The sequence below is a fragment of the Podarcis filfolensis genome (genome assembly GCF_964270895.1).
Source record: "Podarcis filfolensis genome assembly, chromosome: 8".
Taxonomy (NCBI): domain Eukaryota; kingdom Metazoa; phylum Chordata; class Lepidosauria; order Squamata; family Lacertidae; genus Podarcis; species Podarcis filfolensis.
This window is the reverse complement of record NC_139611.1, coordinates 51165041-51183811: the sequence shown is the minus strand read 5'-3', so window position 1 is coordinate 51183811 and position 18771 is coordinate 51165041. Positions and strand designations below refer to the sequence as shown.

The following is an 18771-nucleotide window of genomic DNA, read 5'->3' as shown; positions in this document are numbered from 1 at the left end:
GAGAATTCTAATATATATTCTTCTAGCTTGACTTTTTTGCAGCATTCCCAACTATGGGCATTGTTAAATTTGGGATTGTTGTTTTTTTGAACATGTGAAAAAATGTTACGACTTCACAGATAATTGTTGTAGCTTTATATTTATTTTAAATCCTGCAAAGTTCAATTTCTAAAAGCAAACTTTGAAAATTTGTTAGTTTTTGGATGTACAGTACGTGATTTGTTTCTTTCAATTCGCACCTGTCTTTGCAATCCTGGGTGATCCTTGGAGAGTCATTGCATGTCTTAAAATTGCAAGTGTGAGTGCAGTTTGCAGAAATCTATAGGGCCTGTGGCTACAAATGCAGCCCTGATTTCCTGCTGTTCAAAATACATTTGTGAGATCCAGCCTTGAGAACACATGGAACTTCTCCTCTCTTGAAATAACCCTTCCTTGTCATCTTACCCTGAACTTATTAACCCAAGATATCGGGGTCATTCTTGGGAATATGAACTCTTCTTACTCTCTCCTTTACCACTTGCTTGCTTGCTTTGAAACCATGACTAATGCTAACATAGATTTCTCTCTTAATTAATGTTTGAAACCTTGGTTTGATGTTAGTGGGTAACATCTGATTAAAAGGGAACAGGGTTAATCTAAACTATAGTTAGTTTTGATACAAATGTAATGTGTTGAATTATGGTTAAGGCTAATAAGGAAAAAGTGGAGGGATTTTGCATCAGAGAGGTGAGCTTAAAAAGTGACCATTTCTTTCCAGGACTTACTCCTGATTTACAGGTTGTGCTTTGCTGGAAATCTGATTTATAAACCATGGTTTGCTGGACTTGACTGTTATTTTTAGTCACCTAATTGTGCTACATGGTGTCCCAAAATGTATCTGTTTAGGGATATTTACATAAATCATTACCTAGGGATTATCTTGCATAACATTATGGTTTATTGAGCTGGAGTAAAGTGATAATGATAGATTCCTTGGGAGATGTTGCATCCAGACAGCAACTTCCTATGTAATAGGGTTGCATGATTTAGCATTGAAAGAAAAGCACAAGCAGCGGCACTCATCAAAATGTTTGATGTGTGTATTCCTGGCCAAGCCTTGCTTTGGACTGTCATCCACCATCATCTTGTTGATTCCTTTGCCTGCCATGTGGTCCAGCAAGGATGAACATGGCATTCAACACAGTTCCTGGTCGGCTTGCAGGAATTTGGTACATTGGATCAGCATTCCTAACACCTGGAAAATCATTTGTCTCAGGATTATCTCTTAGAAAGCTTGTTCCCATAAAATGCCCTTATGGAGGCAGCTGTAGGGCTGAAGTCACTCCAGAATTCCTCTAGTTAGCTGTAGATTTGTGCATGCTCCATGTCTACACAAACTCCCTCCAGGATACTTTAAACTGTGTGTGATGAAAATAAAGGGAAAGTGAGACATATATTGATGAGTGAGAATGCATCAGTCGGCTTTCTTGGCGTTTACAAAACTTTGAGAGCAGCAGAGCCTTATTTTTACTTACTAATACACTGCAATGCTTCTATACTGAAACTCTATCAGGTTTATTGCCAATTTAATGGCTATAGTTTCCCTAGATTCCTGGCACATGTAGCTTGGTAAGGATACTGAGATTTCTCTTATGCCACCCTCTCAGAATGGGATTTTGCATGGTTACCGGTAATTTGTGGGGAGAGAATGACTATTAAGCCAGTTCCAGTCAGTAGTTAGGCCTTTTAGAACAGAGAATGAATGTGTTTAGGTCAGAATTAATTTTAGACAAGAGCTAAATCTTGATAAACTATTTGTTAGAAGAACCTACACCTAGAACATGGTACCTCATATCATAACAGAGTACCTCTCAGCATGTGCAACATGCCTTCCTCATTCCTCAGTAAGCACACCAGCCCACACATACCTGTACTAGAGAGGCACTGATTTTTACCCTAGCACCTCCTAAGTTTAGAAATTAAGCATAGCCTCAGTGGTAGTGATGATTTGTAAAGGGGCAGGTAGAAGGAATGCTTTAGCACCAGCATGTGTGCCAGCTAACCATTTCTGTGCCAAAAGCTTCCTTATTCCATTGCAACCCCTCTGGGATCTGAATGCTAGCAGCTGACATGGACACACACACACAATATATGAATGCACATACCACAGTGCACACACACCACACATTGTCTATATACCAAAGTGTAGACACATTACAGATTGGAACACACAGCAGCACATGTGTACATGCACACACACAGCCCTCACCCTTGCTTCTCAGCTGATTTTCCACATCGTAACTTTGCTGGGCAGAATTATTTCTGAAGAGTAGACAAGATTATTTTCTTCCCTTTGCAGCTTTATCACAATCTGTTTAGTAGCAATCTGTAATTTTTGTAGAATCTAGTGTTTTATACATTTTTGTAGCTCTCTTAAGATGCCACTTGCAATGATACAGGTGCAGCATTTTAAAAAATGATATTGACTGAGAAACAAATTAGCTCCCAGCCCTTTTCTGATTATAAAGTGATTCACTAGAGTGCATACCCCTCTTATCTAGTTTTCTTCAGAAAGTGAAAATCAAGGGGAATAGAATTATCTCTGCTTCAAGGAATTTTTCTTGAAAGGTGGTGTGTGTGATTGGTTTTCTTGGCTATTTTATGCTTATTTTATTTTATGCTTATTTTATTTTATACTTGAAGTTGATGTGCTGAACCTGCAATTTTGCACTATGCTGTACATTTGTAAAGTTTTACAAGGTATGCTAATTAAAGAGGTTTTCTTTTGTCCTCAAAGTTCTGCTTTCACAGCCTTTTATTTTCCTTGGATTCATTTCTCTGTGTATTAATATCAATAGCCTCCTATATTAGATAAACAGACTTGCCTCCCTATTTTCCCTTACTGTAATCTTGCCTTTCCTCCAGGAAACTTGGAGGTATCTATGGGATTACTCTGTTTTATTTACCCCTGTGAGGTAGTTTAGGCCCACTCAGTGTTGGGGGCGGTGGGTTGTTTTTGTGTTGCTTCACCTTAACATTGTCACCATGGGTTAAACTATAAAAATCTTTATAGCAGTTAATGCATTTGTATAGGGGGAAGGATTGCATGTCTCACTTGCATTCTGTTAGAAGCCATCAACCATCCAGTCATAACTCTGTGTGCTTTTATAATTATATATACATAGGAGATCAGGGTGGTGATACTTACACTTTTACACATGCTACTAGCATTTGTTTTGATTTGCAAAGATGCATATAAGCAGAAACAATTGTAAAATATTCCATTCATTAAGCATCTGTCAAATTATAATTTACAAGCAATGTTCAACCAGATAGTCCTTCAGCCTGTGACCACAGCAGCCACAGGGCCTAAAAAGACCTTGCAACACTACCTGTCTGCAAGGTGATTGTACTTTGGGAATGGCCGCCTTGTATACCACAAATAATATTTGTAGCCATATCAGGATCATGAGCCCCCAAATTAAGATGGTGACCTGGCCAGGAGCTAACATCACTCTCCTAATGAACAAAAGAAGCTGTGATGCTTTGTGGGGGTGGGACTAGAGCACTAAATGTGGAAGCTTTTGTAGGAAGGTGGACTCTAGCCAAAAGTTCTGGAGATTGAGAGTGGATGCTTTTAAGAGGGTTGAGTGAAAACCTCTGGTGCCTTTCTGTGAAGCCTAGCTTGTTGGGTTTCTCTGTCTATGCTGATGTCATGGGTGTTCAATACGCCCCACCACAAGTCGGATAACAAATGATGCAAGAAGTTGAGAATAAAATCATTTACTCAGACTGAATTACAAATAAAAGTAAACGTGTAACCAAAATAAACAAAACAATGGCAATGACCTTCTACAAACTTAGAGCAGAATCCAACAAAAGTGAAGCATGTGTGATTTCAGGGGGAGAAAGTTAAGCATGAGCTCAACTCTCACCAAAATAAATGAGACTTAAATGATCTTCATTTTTGCTGGATGCTACTGATTAAACAACCTTTTCTCAACAGATGAAAGAAAATAGACTGAAAACTGAATTCATACTTTAAATGTTGGTTACCTGACTTGGTGGCATTGAACTTTCACAGATGCATACCGTGGGTGAGCTCGTGTTGCTTAGCACCTGGAAAGACCAATGCATAAGGCCCCCATCTGCACCATGGCACTGCCTGCTCTGCCATTGATCACAGTGTGGTAAAAGTAAGGCACAACTATTGAAGAGAGACTGGACTTTTGCTTGCCAGGATTGCTTGCCTGCAAGTAGTGTCACAGAAAACATTTGTGACTAATGTTAGGGTTACAGCACTCGCTGTGATGCAGTAATGCTAATGAACAATGGGAAATATCTTGGCTTCTATTTTATAAATTCATACAACACGTCTTCATTTATTTTCAGGAGTATGCTGCTCTGTATCTTCTTCAGAGATATTCCCTGTTAAGAGGTGAAATTTCAGTTAGTTTCTGGACATAGGAGCTATACTCTCCCCAAATACCTTCCTGAAGAGAAGGACCAGTTATTAGGCCAGAAGCTACTCCAAAGACAGGATTGGCAGCTGAGATTCAGTCTAAACTGGACCGCTCAGTAGTCACTGCAGTTCATTCCTTGAATGGTCCCCAGCAGAGAAAGCACTGGGCGCAATAAGAAACCCTTTACCATTTGGATTATCAGGGCAGTGAAGGCTTAAAATTGTGAGTTTATGAGCCAGGAAGGCCCCAGGTCAAATCTCTCTTCAACCACAGACCCACAATATGGCTTTAAGCCAATCACTATTTCTTATCCACAGCCCCTTTCCTCAAAGCTCTTAACTATTATTAGTGTCTGTGAACTTCATTTCTTAAAAAATGAGTGAAGACTTCATATCTCAAGCAGCAAAACATAATAATCAATCTCTGGATGTTTACATTTGAGAAGCTAAAGCACTAGGGGAAATGCTCAATTACCTTGTGCAGAAACACTGTTTAAAACACCCTTCTAGATGCAGGACTTTGCAGGTGTCAGGCAAGCCCAAATGATCCAATGGGACCAGTGCAGCTAGGACAGCAATGGTGGGGTCTCACCAGTTACCAGTGTGTGAATTCTATGCTCTAGGAAGCACCTCTTTGCAATACCTACAAGTCATAGGAGGATTTTTGCTGTATCAAGACTTCCATAGGCTCAGATTCTAGGTTCAGTTTAGACTAACTTCTGTATGTGGAATTATGTCCGTCATTTACCCACTGTGCATGTCTATCCCCTGTCCAGATTTGCTAGTGGCAACCAATTGGCCATAATATTTATTTACTTAAGGCATCTATACACTGCTTAATAATTAGAATTTCTAAGTGGTGAACATAAAAATGAACCATACCAAAAATAAAACAATAACAATTCATCATGAAACCAAGCAAACCCAAACAAAAACCCATGTTTGCATGAAGCCTACACTCATAATGTTCATGCTTGCACAGGGCCTACAGAATCCATAATTGTAGTAGTCATTATATGGAGAAGCTTTGTGTGTATCAGATCGAGACATATTCAGCTCTTCTATGCACAGCCCCTATGTAAATGTGATGTCCATATATGGACATCTCTTAAGGGAAAGATGCACATGTCTACACCCATAGAAGCTCATTGAAATTAGGCCCCAAGTATCACTTCAAGTATAGCACCACTGAAATAAATGAGTTACTTTAAAAATAAATAAAGTTAGGCTTTAGGTGTAAGCATTCTATAATTATAAGTCAGCCACATTAACTATGTGTGGACCTGAAAAGTGATGAAGCTACCATTAACTGTTTTCTTTAATAGAACATAGTTGGATTAGAGCCTAGTTGTGAAGCTATAGGGCACATATACTGATGGTGATTTGTCCTGTTATTAAAAAAAATGAACAGGTATCTTAAAAAACCCAAGCAGGTGGACCCAAAATCATGTCTATGTGAATTTACCTGTGCAAGAAGATACAATGTGGCTCTCTCCGTTTTTCACAATGTCTGGGATTAATTCATCTGCTTCATCATCTGTTAATGGTTTCAAAGGTCCTGGAATCTCTTCGATCAAGGGTTTTGCTGGTTGTAATTTGGCTTCCAATACTTCCTCTTGTTGTGTTAGAAGGTCTGTTACAATGGGTTCTATGGCTTCCTTCGGACAGACTTCGGGTATCTTACATGCGTTTGAAAAGATAGAGATTGGGATCTCTTCTGTCTCTATATTCCTAGAAGTGTCTGTATTTCTTTCAACTATGTAGTCTCTGTCATCACTTGCTTCAGAAATCACTTCAATCTTTGGGGAACTTGGCTATAAAGGTAAAAAAAACCCCAGCTTGAAAATGTCTGTATTGGCATAGATTATAGATAATTTATTACGGTCAAAGACCAGCTCACATAACATAACACAATAAATTCAGCATTCATAAAGATAAAATATACAATTGGAGCAGACTGCAGCAATAGCTCATGAGTTAAAATTGAGATATATACATACACCTGTACACCCGTACAACTGAGATTTGGGCTACCATAAAAAATTGACCCTGAGGCGCCCCATACATTTTCCCCAGTCTAGTCTTGATACTCTCTACCCTCACACTATTCTAAGGGGTGTTGCTTTCCAAAGCACACTGAGAGTTTAACTCCTCAACAGGGGGCCAAATTAGTCTGCCAGTGGTTCTAATTTGGCCCATGAGGAAGTTTTTCCAGTGATGCCTAGCTCTCTCACATCTGATGTCAGTAAAGTCTGACAAAGCAACATGTGAGAACCTTAAGCTGTGCTGCTGATGCTTCCTCAGCAGTGGAGCTTGCGCTCAGTGGATTTTGCATTGGTCACCAAATATAAACCTGGTTCCATTCAGGAGCTCATCTCTGCAGAAAGTGGGGCTTGCAACTGAGCACCTAGTGTAAGTGTGGTGAACCTTTGGCCCTCTAGATGCTGCTAAAGTATAACTCCCATCATCCATGCCCATTGGGCCATGATTGCTACACCTCCTATATGTGCTTGAGGTACTCTGTGGAATCAGCTAAAGAATTTTAGAGTGACACATTGGCTGATATTAAAATATCTCTAGAGTCTCCTGATCTTCAAAAAAGGCTGTAGCTCTGTTAAGAATATACCTAAATTAACTGTAAAAAAACAGGATTAAGAAAGCACTGTGCTATTAGAATAACTCACCTTTCTAGTGAAGATCTCTCCTGGTGAGACTTCCAAATCTACATCTTCCAAATCAGGTAGCTCCTAAAAATTAAAGTTATCCTGGAGTTTACTGAAGTAATTTTTAAAATACAAAATTTAAGAGTTTGTGGAAATACAAAACCCATTTCTGAGATGCTTCATATTGGCCATAACCCACCCTTTCTTCCCTCAGTTAATACATACATCAAGAAAAAGTTTCTCTGGAACATCCAACTTAATTTGTTCTATCTCTGCAGGGTCAGCAAGTTCAGTGAGCAAAAGTCCAGGTGTAGCCATCTTATCTACTGGCATCTCTAAAAAAAAGAAAGAGACAAAACGCTTAACAGATCTAGGTATAAAAATATAGAAATGGGAAGGTCATACTGGGCTCTCTCTCTTTTGTATTATGCTCTGTCCCTAGTAAAAAGCTGTCAAAAAGTTGTTCTGTCACTACTACTACTACTACTACTGCTACTACTAATTTTTTATTTATACCCTGCCCTCCCTGGCCAGCGCTGGGCTCAGGGCGGCTAACACCAAACATAAATTACAATAAAATGTAATAGAAAAAAAGAAAAAACAGTTAATTAAAATGTGGCTTAAAATACAGCTTAAAATGCAGCCTCATTCTAGTAGTAGCCCATAAATCAAGACCATCAAGGGAGGAAACATCAGATATTCACCTGAGTCAGCTAGCCATGCTGGTCCTACATGAGCCAGCAAAAAAAAAGGGGGAAATTTATATACCAAATCCCATATAAGGGGTCAGACTGAGTCCAAGCCAAAGGCCAGGTGCAACAGCTCTGTCTTGCAGGCCCTGCAGAAAGATGTCAAATGCCACGGGGCCCTGGTGCCCCACAGCAACCTATATGACTGACTTTGCACAAAATCTTAATTGCAGAGGCATTTTCTACATGAGTGCTGCACATTCCTGGGACTCTTCAGAATTGACATGAAGATCTGCTAGTCAATTGGACAAAACTATGTAGAAAGTTACTCACAAAATATTGTCCCTCTTGTGGAATGCTGCAATATGCAAGCATTCTTGCAGCCTCCCTATAGAATGTTACCTATATATGTGGATAAACTTTCCTAACTAAACAAACCCCAGCTTCAGAGCCCTGGTGAAATGAAATGGATGAACCTTTTCCCCAGCCAACTCTACAACCAAAATCTGGATGGTGTTTCAACTAGTATTGCTAGTGCATGTTCTGAGGAAACATGATGCAGCCACCTTGCTGAAGCTAAGTAGGTTTGTGGTTGGTCAGTATCTGGATGGGAGACTGTCTGGGAGTCCCCATGAAGGCCACCTTGATTTCCAGGATAAAAGATGCACTAACAGCTAAATAGATGCATACATACATACCTTCTGCAGTGCATGTAAAATCTGAATGCATGTCAAAGCTCGATTCTTGTACTTCCTGTTCATGATGACCTCTATGACCACTCTCTGGTCTCCCTGACTGATATCCTAAGATTGCTCCTTCAGCCACAGCCTCCTTGTGGGCATCCATGCTGTCCTTCACAAATTTATCAATCTTCTCCTTTGTTTCCAACACTTCCAAAGTATACGAGTCCTTTCCTGTAGTGTCTGTCTCAGCGCTGCTGCTTGAAGATGGCACTTCCTCTAGAACAGCCCCAAAACAAAAAGAGAATAAGTGTGCATGCAAGTAATACTAATCCTTGGGTTTTTGTTGAGCAATGTCACTTTAGTCCATTTACTGGTTTTCTTCCAAAAGGATATGAAGGTTTTCCTCTTCTGGGAAGTTCATCCTTGACTGCATGGAAGGTAGTAAGTAACTGGGGCATAAAGAGGGGACAAGTTCAGCAAGTGTGCTTCTGCCCCTAACCCTACCCCCCCCCCGAATTGGAAGTGTGTGAGCTATGGTGGCACAGTTGTTCTGCTCAAAAGTTTAAACACAAACCTTCTTCACTGTCAGCTGATGTTCCATCTCTTTCTTCTATTTCCCACTGCCTTTTCTTCTCTTCAGCTTTTTGCCGGATTGCGGCAAGAGCATCAATACTGTCTTGGATCTTCTTCCTTTCTTTTGTGTCCCATGTTTCTCTTTCACTTTGTTCAGCTTCACGGCCACCCTTAGCCCAGGCTTCTGCACAGGCTCTGGAAAGAATAAAGATGACTACCATCAGACACATGGAATGATGTTGCATTAATTTCCGTGGAACTTATGTCTACATAATGAACTGACTCATATGTCTGGCAGTTTCCACAGCCTGAAAGTGTGCAGTACTGCTGTTGGGCCTATCATCCAGCTGCACTTGCAGGAAAGGGCAATTTGCTCTCCCTGGTTTGTGCTTAATTAATTGTCATTGTTATGTTTGATGGCATTATATGGATTTTAGATAACTTTGGTTGTGGCGTGGCTAACTAAAATAGTAATAAAAAATGTGTGAGCAGTGCTGCTATGTGGGACTGTAAAATTATTATTATTTATTGGATTTCTATTCCACCCTTCCTCTGGAGGGAGCCTGATGGTTATACAACATCATAAATATAATTATTACAAAATTAAAATTACCAAAATTATATTTCAAACCATGTAAAACATAGCAACTACCTGCCTCCTGACACCCACCTTCCATTCATGTACAGTGACCAAAAATGGTCCTCAGTTTCAGTCTAAATAACAACAACTCACTCTTCATCAGGGAGGGTGTTCTATAATCAGGGTGTCACAACAGAGAAAGCCTGGTCCTTGGTCACTGCCACCACCACTCTGGATCATACCCATTGGCAGTACCACAAGCAGGACCTCCTCCATACATTTTACAATTTGGATTGGTCAGTATTGGGGGAGTAACATCAGGGAGGAGTGTTTCTAGGACTAAGATGAAACTGTGAAGTTCCCTTGCTATTTTTGCTATTGGATGCTGCATGTTGTTTAAGTAATCTTGTTATATTTGTGTATTGAAATGTGGTTTTCTCTGTGTTCTTATATTTCTGTTTTGCTATGTTATTAAGAGATTGTTTTTGTAGTGTTTGTTTAAAATGTATCCGTTTCTTTGTTGTAAGCCACTTTGAGCATGACTCTTGTGTGAAAAAGTGGCATACAAACAAAGTGAATGAATGAATGAGACTGTCTTTAAATTGTGCTACCTCTGTTGCCCCAGTCACAAGCTTGCTCTCCTGAAGTGATTGCTTTGGGGGTTGTCACATTTGTGAACTGAAGCAATTTGTTTAGGATCAGGATCAGAATCTTACAGGCCATACTGGTGTGTGTGTGTATTATAACAGCCCCATGAAGTTAGTTGTTAATATATCCGTTTTTCAGACAACATAGTCAAAATTGATTAGGCTACTAATAATATTTCGGACTAGTCATCTCTTCACTCTCTCCTTTCCCACTTTACCTGTCCTTTGGAAACACTGGCCTGTCATCCAAATATGTCAGATGTTTCAATCTGATGGTAAGTGTCCTCCTGTAATAAGGAATTTTCTTTATTACCTCATTTCCCATTAAGTTCAATACACGCTGCAATAAAAAAAAAAAGCAAAACAGCTTCAATTTAAAATACAACAGTAGAAATTATTTTTGTACAATATCTGAAGCCATCCTGGAACTAAAAATAGTTGAATATAAATCTATTTAAATCATTTTCATAGGATCAGCTTTGAGTAAACTTTTGTTCACTTAACCCCCATAGCAACACTGCAAGCATAACTGAAGTAACTGCACCTTCTTCTCATTCACTCCTGCAGAAGAAAGGAAAAAGGTGAACTCAGAAACATTACTGGGGTAGGAGCTAAACCTGCTACCTGTTCCTTGTGGCCCCTGTTCTTCTTGCATAAGGCTGGTCTGAATCAAGCATACTCATATTGACATAACCCATCAAGGATTTTGTTTCCTGATTATGCAAATTTATTACAGTAACCCCTCTCCTACCACCCGACTCTAAATTTTATTAAGGCATGTTAATGTCCCTGAAGCACTGGATACAGCATATATCCTTCCACAGCACAGTAAGATCAGAATCATTCTGTGCCTAAGAAATGGTGGATCAGTTAAAGAAATCTTAAGAGTCATTCTTTGCTTACCAAATCAGGCATGGTCTCCAGGACATCTAAAATGTTTGGATCATCTAGCCTATTGTGAGACAGGTCAAGGACACTGATACTTGGGCATTGCTGTAAGTGCTGTATGTCTTCAACTGTTTGCAGCTGATTGTGAGCAATCTGTAGAGTGTGCAGAACTTTCAAACAAGCTGTTGAAAAGTAAGGATACTGTTAGAATAAGTAAAATGAATGGGACTGCCAAATAAATCAAGGAATCGTAACAAAGGCAACAAGATTACGCTACCCGGACCAATTACAGCCCAACCAAGGTTGCCATTTTAGACATAGGGGCAAGATTCTCAGAAAGTTCTGCTTGTGGGTATACTGTACAAGATTAAAATGCACCCACCCACATATTGTCCTCTGAAACATTGGAAAGTCCTCAGTCATACCAAACTGGAACCGCAAAGCCCAGTTCAGTCCCAGAGTATAGGGGTCCAGGTTAACTGGCCACAGAACTGTAATTAGGAATGCTTGTTAGTTAAATGTAAGTATAGAGGTACGTCTGATGACAACAGTTTAAGGGGCAAGGGGTCTATTTCAAGAAGGGGAATTTAGATTAGATGTAGGGGGGAAGTAATCTTACTCTGCAGTTGATCAATAAATACACTTCATGATGAGGCTGCAGCATTGCTTCTCTTGGGCATATGACTATAGACATTAGTTCATTTTCAGGCCCGAAGTATGTGCAAGTTTTATTTTGTGCCCTTGTGTTACCATCCTTGTGTCATTCCCTTCACAAATTACAGGCACAGGGGCTTGTTTGAGATAAGGACCCTGTGTGGAGCTAAGGGTTAAAATGCTTCAGCATTCACTATCATGCCCCACACCCGACTGGTTCCGAATCTGGCTCGCTCCACTGTTAGGAATTTAAAGAAAAAGTTTGCACTGAAGACTTTCAGTGCTGAAAATGTTCTTCCTTGCTCCTTTTGACTCAGTGCATATTGCTCTGCTTTCCTTTGAAGCACATCAATGAGGCTAATGGGGGGGGGAGAGGCTGATGGGGGAGGAGAGAGTCTTGTTGTCTGCACAGCCCTGGACCTCCATAGACACCATCCAGGCTTACAACCCAGGGAGGTCACTTCAGTGCTGCTAACAGTGATTTGACTTCACCCCCATTGGCGGACACCATTGTCTCTCAAGACAGACAGATGCCAACAACAAAATTTGCCTCCACAGAAGCCACCAGAAATTGCTGTGGAAATGCTTTGCACTGAGTTTTAACACACTGGTGCCCCTACATGTATGACAGTAACACCACTAAATAACACTGTGTTCAGGTTATGGATCTTATTTCAGTGAAGTTAGAATTCTTACAGAGGTTTTCAATTGTCTTGACATAATTGTTGCTGAGGTTGAGAGAGTCCAGCTTTTCCAAAGGTTCAAGATTCTCAATTTTATTTATTAAATTCAGCTGCAGATAAAGGCAACGCAAATCTGTCTGTGCATCCAGGTTCTCAATCTTAGTCAAGCCATTGCATTCCAGCCATAAGCACTTCAATCCTGTATATTCTTCCAGGTTCTCCAGACGATCAAATCCTGCAGGAAGAAAAATGCAGTAAACACAATGGCAACATGGACCATATTTCAGAACTACAAACACAACAGAAAGTACTCATGAATGTCATAGCTGGCAAAATGCATGAACAAATAAGTCCCTCTGTTGGGTGATATCTGCATTGCACACATAAAATTACTTAAACATAGGTACACAAATACTGGCTTAACCAACTAGCCAACTGTTATTTGAAGAAGACCTTAAAAAAGAAGCAGAGCCTGCTTTCATTTTTGCTGCAGGTAAGGAGATCCAGGGGCCCAATCGAGCTAATACACTCCACTGAAAGTTAGTTACATTGAAAGCAACACTGAACCAGTATCCCCCACACCCTGCCCCTGCAGGGTTAACAGCTGTGGGAGAGGAGGAGCAATTCAGATTGGGAAAACCATGAGTTAAACACCCCTTTCCCCACTGCCACTGCTCCTATTAAAATCTGAACCTCTCACAGCTGATTTTAAAAATTATATATATTGTCAAAGATCCATTTACAGATGCTATAAATCCTTATGATGAACTAAATCTCACTGAACTGAGAGGGGCTCATATAAAGAAAGGAATAAGCTTCTTTTGGTTCAGTGAGATTTAATCCATAAAGATGCATAGGACCTGGGCTTACTAACTTTAGCTTGAGTCTTGATCTTCACTTACAGAATTGCCACAAAAATCACAGAATTATCCTCCCTGTTAAGACTGTGGGCATCAATACCAGATACTGGTATATGCTGGAGAAAGGAGAAGACTATCCCCATCATGTTCTACTGGTTTGCTTCCAGAGGCATCCGCTGGCTGTTGTTGAACAAAGAATGCCAGAACAGATGGGAGTTGAAACGTGCACTTGATTCTGAAACATTTAATAAAATATTTGTATACATTGACCTAGATTTAAATTCTACAATATTTCAACAAATTATATTTCTATGTTCTCAGGTGTTCATGTTCAGTTCTTTTGCTACAATATAGCTAGCAGATTGGCCCTTACCTTTGTAATGGAGATAGAGGGTGTCGTTCAAGGATGGAGTCACATACAATTTATGCTGTTTGCAGAGGTCCCTCAGTATCTTTTTGGTCATTCTAAAACATTAACGAGTAGTGTGAGTAGATTACATACTCTAGAAGCTCCACCTGCTTATTTAGAAGGTAGATGTGCTGCTTAATATTGATATTTTCACTAACCTCCTCCCCAAGGTTCAGAAAGTTCCCCAATCCTTGGATTACACTTTCAGAGGGGAAGCAGAGGCGCTGCATACAGAACACTGAATCCAGCCAGAATAATAGCTAAAGAATGTTGTTTTAAAGTTTGCCGAGGGGTGAGATTTAGCAATAAAGAGGGTATTATTTTTGGTCAGCTGTTGCGTATCTGAAATCTGTGATATTTTATGCTGGCTGCATAAAATGCATGCTCTCTTGAGAGAATTTTCACACAAAGGCTCAGTGCAAAACCAACAAGTAGTCTGGATTTTATAATTTTGTTATCGAGTTCATTACTGACACTGATCCAGCTTCAAAACCCTAGTTTTCAAACTTTAATTAAAAGCTAACTTTGGTTAACCATAGCACCACTGTAGACATAGCATGACACTAATGTTAAGGGAAGTGACTGGGGAATTCATGTCGGGGAGGGTAACCCGTGAGCCTACTCATAATACCTTGACATGGTTAAGAGACTGGCAGCACTATAAAAAAATTCCCTGATTTGTTAAAGACCACCAATAAAAACTAAATTACCTCAAACCACCTTGTTTGTTTGATTGTTCACAGGATGAGCCAGCCACCGGCTTTTGGTCACCATTTCTATTTTCCTCATTCTGTTGATGTATGTTGGTCACAGAGCTGCCTCTCTTCTGTGGTGCTTGGAGATTATATGTGAAAATACAGTATATTGCAGAATGTATTTTAAATGTATAGATCCAAGAAATTCACCTTAAAGGCAGAAACTAAAGTTTCTTCAATGAGCTAATTGTTACATACAGTAATACCTACTGATAGCTGCAGTATAACCAATATGCCATACTGAGCTCTTTGGAAGAAAAGGGAGATAAAAATGTAATCAAGAAATAAACAAGATACATTGCTGCAGGCTCTCTCTGGCCTCCTCCCACCTTTGCTATGTGAAATGAATGGTCTGACTGGCCTTACTCCTTTGCCTGAAATTGAACATAAAAAAGAATTAAATTCCAAGAAAACTGAAGCCTCCCATGATCACAGACTTGAAATCAATATTTTTGGTCTGACCCAGCAAAGCAGTTCTTATGCTCTTAAAAGCACCAAGACAGTTGGTAAAGACACAGGAGTAAGTCTCTCTCCCACACGCCCCCCCCCTCCGCGCGCAAAGGGTGGCTGCAGTATGCAACTGTGGAGTAGAATAACCCAGCTAGAAAATACTTGAGAACAAAAGTTACATGGTCCCATCATTCACCCAGTCCATCACACCATATACCAGCCAGTTAATCTAGCTTTCGAGCATGAGGGCAAGCAATGCACCCAGTGTTTTCCTGCTGACTAAGGATCAGAGAAATCCCCCATAGTAACACCCAGGGGGAGTGTGTGATCCTGACAGGAAATTTAATGTGGCAATATCTTTCATAGGTCTGTAACTTATAGTACTGATATTTTTCATGTAATTTACCTGGTTCTCCATTACCACAGTCATTCCTAATAATTTCCGACTTCAGTTGCTCATTGGCAGGATCTTTTTCTGTTCCTTGTTCTCCTTCTGGGAGTTGAGGCTGTAGTTCTAAAATTCAGACAGATGGAAACAGGCTCAGTGGATGTTTAAATCTGCTAACTCAAACAAAGAGATGGGCACTCCAGAGGGAGGCCTCTCATTTCATTTTGTTGCATGCATGTAATATTCCAGAATATACACATCTGTTCACAACAGAGGAATCTGTATCTGTAGGGACTGTATTTGCACTGCAGTGTATGTCTGCATTAATTTAGTTTTATATGTGGCTCTCTCTCTCTTGCTGGAGCTTTTACAAGTGCAAGAAAAGAAAAGGTCAGGAAAATGACAGGGCATCATTGCGATAAGAATGGTGAACATTCCCAAAGTTGGCCACATTTTGTTCAGTTCTATACAAAAACTCCTATGCTTGTGTAGTAAAGCAGGGAAGTACTCAGTCCCCCTTACTATTCTTAATTAAAAATAATAAATAATAGATTAATTTAAATCTTAACATTGGTATTTAATATTATTGTATGCAAACCACTTCAGGGTTTTTTAAGCGTTATATAAATCTTGCCAAATTAAAAAATATATTAACAAAATGGCAGAAAGTTGTGCCTTGTCATTCATTTTAGCCAATGTGTTGTCAAAATTACTTCATGTTCAAAACTTACACACACACACACAGCCTCCGATTGCAAGAACTACCTGGTTTTGTTAAGTTGTCCTCATTGTTGGAATAGGTGTCCACCTGCCTGCAGTCTTTCATCCCTTGACCATTCTCTTCCCCTGCAACAGCCTCTCCTGACCCAGGTTCTTCATTGAGTGGATGCATTTTGAAGTGTTCCTACTGAGAGACAACAGGAAAGTTACAGCATGCCCCACAACTCTCTACCTTGTATTTATTCAGATCATTCAAGCATAACTGTATGTGCAAATCATAGTTTTAAATTAAATGTTTCATTATTTTGTATGATGACCATGAACCCCTTTGAGAACCATTGTGTGAGAAAAGCCATATACAAATCTTGTAAATGAATAAATGTGCCTGCATTTGGCAAAGGAAAAATAGCACAGCAGACCAAATTAGAACCCCAGCTGGGTATAATAGGCCCACAGGCCAGAAGCCCTTCATACCTGAAATAAACAGACAGGTGGCAAGATGCTGGTCCATGAACTCTTCTGCCCCACTAATAGTACATTGGTTTAATAAGAAATTACAGTCCACTATTTTATTATTTAGGGACGTGGGTGGCGCTGTGGGTTAAACCACAGAGCCTAGGACTTGCCGATGAGAAGGTCGGCGGTTTGAATCCCTGCGACGGTGTGAGCTCCCGTTGCTCGGTCCCAGCTCCTGCCAACCTAGCAGTTTGAATGCACGTCAAAGTGCAAGTAGATAACTAGGTACCGCTCCAGTGGGAAGGTAAACGGCGTTTCTGTGCGCTGCTCTGATTTGCCAGAAGCAGCTTAGTCATGCTGGCCACATGACCCGGAAGCTGTACGCCAGCTCCCTCGGCCAATAAAGCGAGATGAGCGCCGCAACCCCAGAGTCGGTCACGACTGGACCTAATGGTCAGGGGTCCCTTTACCTTTACCTTATTTTATTATTTACAGCATTTTTATCTGGCTCTTTTGCCAAAGAGCAGCTCCCAGGACAGCCTACAAATATTGATGGTAAGTACTTGGGCTCATAATTTAACAGGTGGGAAAAGGACTAGGAGGATGGAGGAAGAAATACAGGTAAAACCTAAGTCCCATTTCTCAGTTACATAATTCTTGTAGTGGCCAGCTGGAATGAGGAGCCAAATGTTGCTGGTCTTCCAGCAGAGCTGTGTTCCCATCTCTCCCCTCTCTTGTAGCCTACTGTAGAAATACATTACAGGGCAGCATCACATGGTAGATGGCATCACATTCAATGCGGCTTACTCCTAGGTATGTGTCTGCCCCTTATGCCGCAGTCCCACACTCACTTATACGCCTGACTTCTGAGATGTAGTGTTGTTCGTTGCTTTTCAAGGTGCCCACAACACTGTTGATATATCTGCTTGCTCCCCTACAACATGTGTTGAATTTTTCACCTTTCAAATTCCCAAAATGAGGGGTGCTAAAAAGTTGCAACGTGACTTGGGAATTTAAAATATATTTTGGTTAAATTAATATAATTTAGTTTTGTTGGGGTAAGTAAAAAAGTAAAATTGCATAAAGGTAAAGGGACCCCTGACAATTAAGACCGTCATGGATGACTTTGGGGTTGCGGCACTCATCTCGCTTTACTGGCCGAGGGAGCCGGCGTTTGTCCGCAAACAGCTTTCCGGGTCATGTGGCCAGCATGACTCCACATTTCCGGCAAAACAGAGCAGTGCACGGAAACGCTGTTTACCTTCCCGCCAGAGCAGTACCTATTTATCTACTTGCACTTTGACGTTCTTTCGAACTGCTAGGTTGGCAGGAGCTCACCCTGTCGCGGGGATCAGCAAGCCCTAGCCTCTGTGGTTCAGACCACAGCGTCACCTAAAAATGATTGCCAAGAACTTGCAGCTATATTATTTGTTATTATTAATTTAAGCATTAGCCGATACTTTCAGAAGGCAAAATTAAAATTATTTGGTTTTCCAGAAGCAGTTTACGTGCTTCCTCATCAAATGTGAACTTACCAAGCTAAATGTTGTCCAATAACAAAAACAATAGCAGAATTGAATTCCTTGCACCCAAAACCACTCATTGAATAAATTTGCAAAAATTAAATTTCACCCCCAGCAGCCTTTCTCAACCTGCGAGTCCCCAGATGTTGTTGAACTACAACTCCCGTCACCCCTAGCTAGCAAGGCCAGAGCTCAGGGATGATGGGAGTTGTAGTCCAACAACATTTGGGGACCCACAGGCTGAGAACCACTGCGTGATTTGCGCCATGCAGCAGCCCACTTAAAGTAAGCAACACAGGATGCCTCTCTGGGCATAAGCTGAGCACAATCCCTGCTCGGGAGCAGTAGCTGCAGCCGGACGTCACGTAACTGAGCATGGGGTCCCAGACAGGTCTGCTCAGCCCAAGCACCTCTTTGAAACGCACGCCCCCCCCCAGCTTGCTGTCCCCATTTAATACCCTTCTCTCTTTCTCTTCTTCGCTGCCCACTCAAGGTGTCTTCGCCATCCTTCCTCTCACTAAGGAGATGCTACCGGGGGAAGCCTGGCTGCCCGAGCCCCTTCTTCACCCAACCACACCGGCTTCTCCCTTCAACGGCTCCTTTCCAACGGCTTCCCCCCGTTGCCATGGCGACGGGCCGACCAAGGCACAGCTCTGCGCACGCGCGAGAGAAGAGTTGGGTGACGCGCTTGGGCCTCGCTTCCAGCCCC

General features: G+C 40.9%; 2 protein-coding genes across 10 annotated transcripts in view; both read right to left on the bottom strand.

Moving 5' to 3' along the window:
• Positions 1-1063: 1063 nt before the first annotated feature.
• On the bottom strand, positions 1064-18718 carry DNAAF1 (dynein axonemal assembly factor 1). Of its 9 annotated transcripts, none has more exons than XR_014551015.1 (16): positions 18521-18704; positions 16129-16270; positions 15382-15489; positions 14481-14604; positions 13735-13826; positions 12515-12736; positions 11180-11346; positions 10495-10616; positions 9051-9244; positions 8492-8752; positions 7330-7439; positions 7126-7188; positions 5907-6255; positions 4036-4407; positions 2249-2365; positions 1064-1397 (listed from the first exon to the last, which is right to left on the bottom strand). XR_014551015.1 is itself a non-coding variant. In XM_083624910.1 (15 exons), exons 3-15 carry the CDS (start codon positions 16253-16255, stop codon positions 4358-4360), a joined length of 1989 nt encoding a protein of 662 aa, XP_083481036.1. In that variant the 5' UTR covers positions 16256-16647; positions 17016-17524; positions 18521-18698; the 3' UTR covers positions 3747-4357. The 9 variants fall into 9 exon arrangements, 5 of the variants coding, with proteins under 5 accessions (XP_083481036.1, XP_083481034.1, XP_083481035.1 ...); XR_014551017.1 differs by having other exon boundaries at positions 16129-16267; positions 18521-18697; XR_014551016.1 differs by lacking the exon at positions 2249-2365.
• Positions 18197-18771, bottom strand: part of SMPD3 (sphingomyelin phosphodiesterase 3) — a 590910-nt gene continuing 590335 nt past the window's right edge. The window contains exon 10 of the mRNA XM_083624900.1: positions 18197-18216. The gene's annotated coding sequence lies outside the window, so the exon portion shown is untranslated. The remainder of the gene's footprint in view (positions 18217-18771) is intronic.

Bases quoted from the DNA above. Each gene is read 5' to 3' on its own strand.
- DNAAF1 (XM_083624907.1), bottom strand. From the start codon at position 16,255: ATGCATCCACTCAATGAAGAACCTGGGTCAGGAGAGGCTGTTGCAGGG. The intron at 12,737-13,734 runs GTAAGGGCCAAT...TTCTTCCTGCAG, and splicing joins CCTCTATCTCCATTACAAAG to GATTTGATCGTCTGGAGAAC. The intron at 8,753-9,050 runs GTTTGTGTTTAA...GGGCTGTTCTAG, and splicing joins ATCAGCTGACAGTGAAGAAG to AGGAAGTGCCATCTTCAAGC.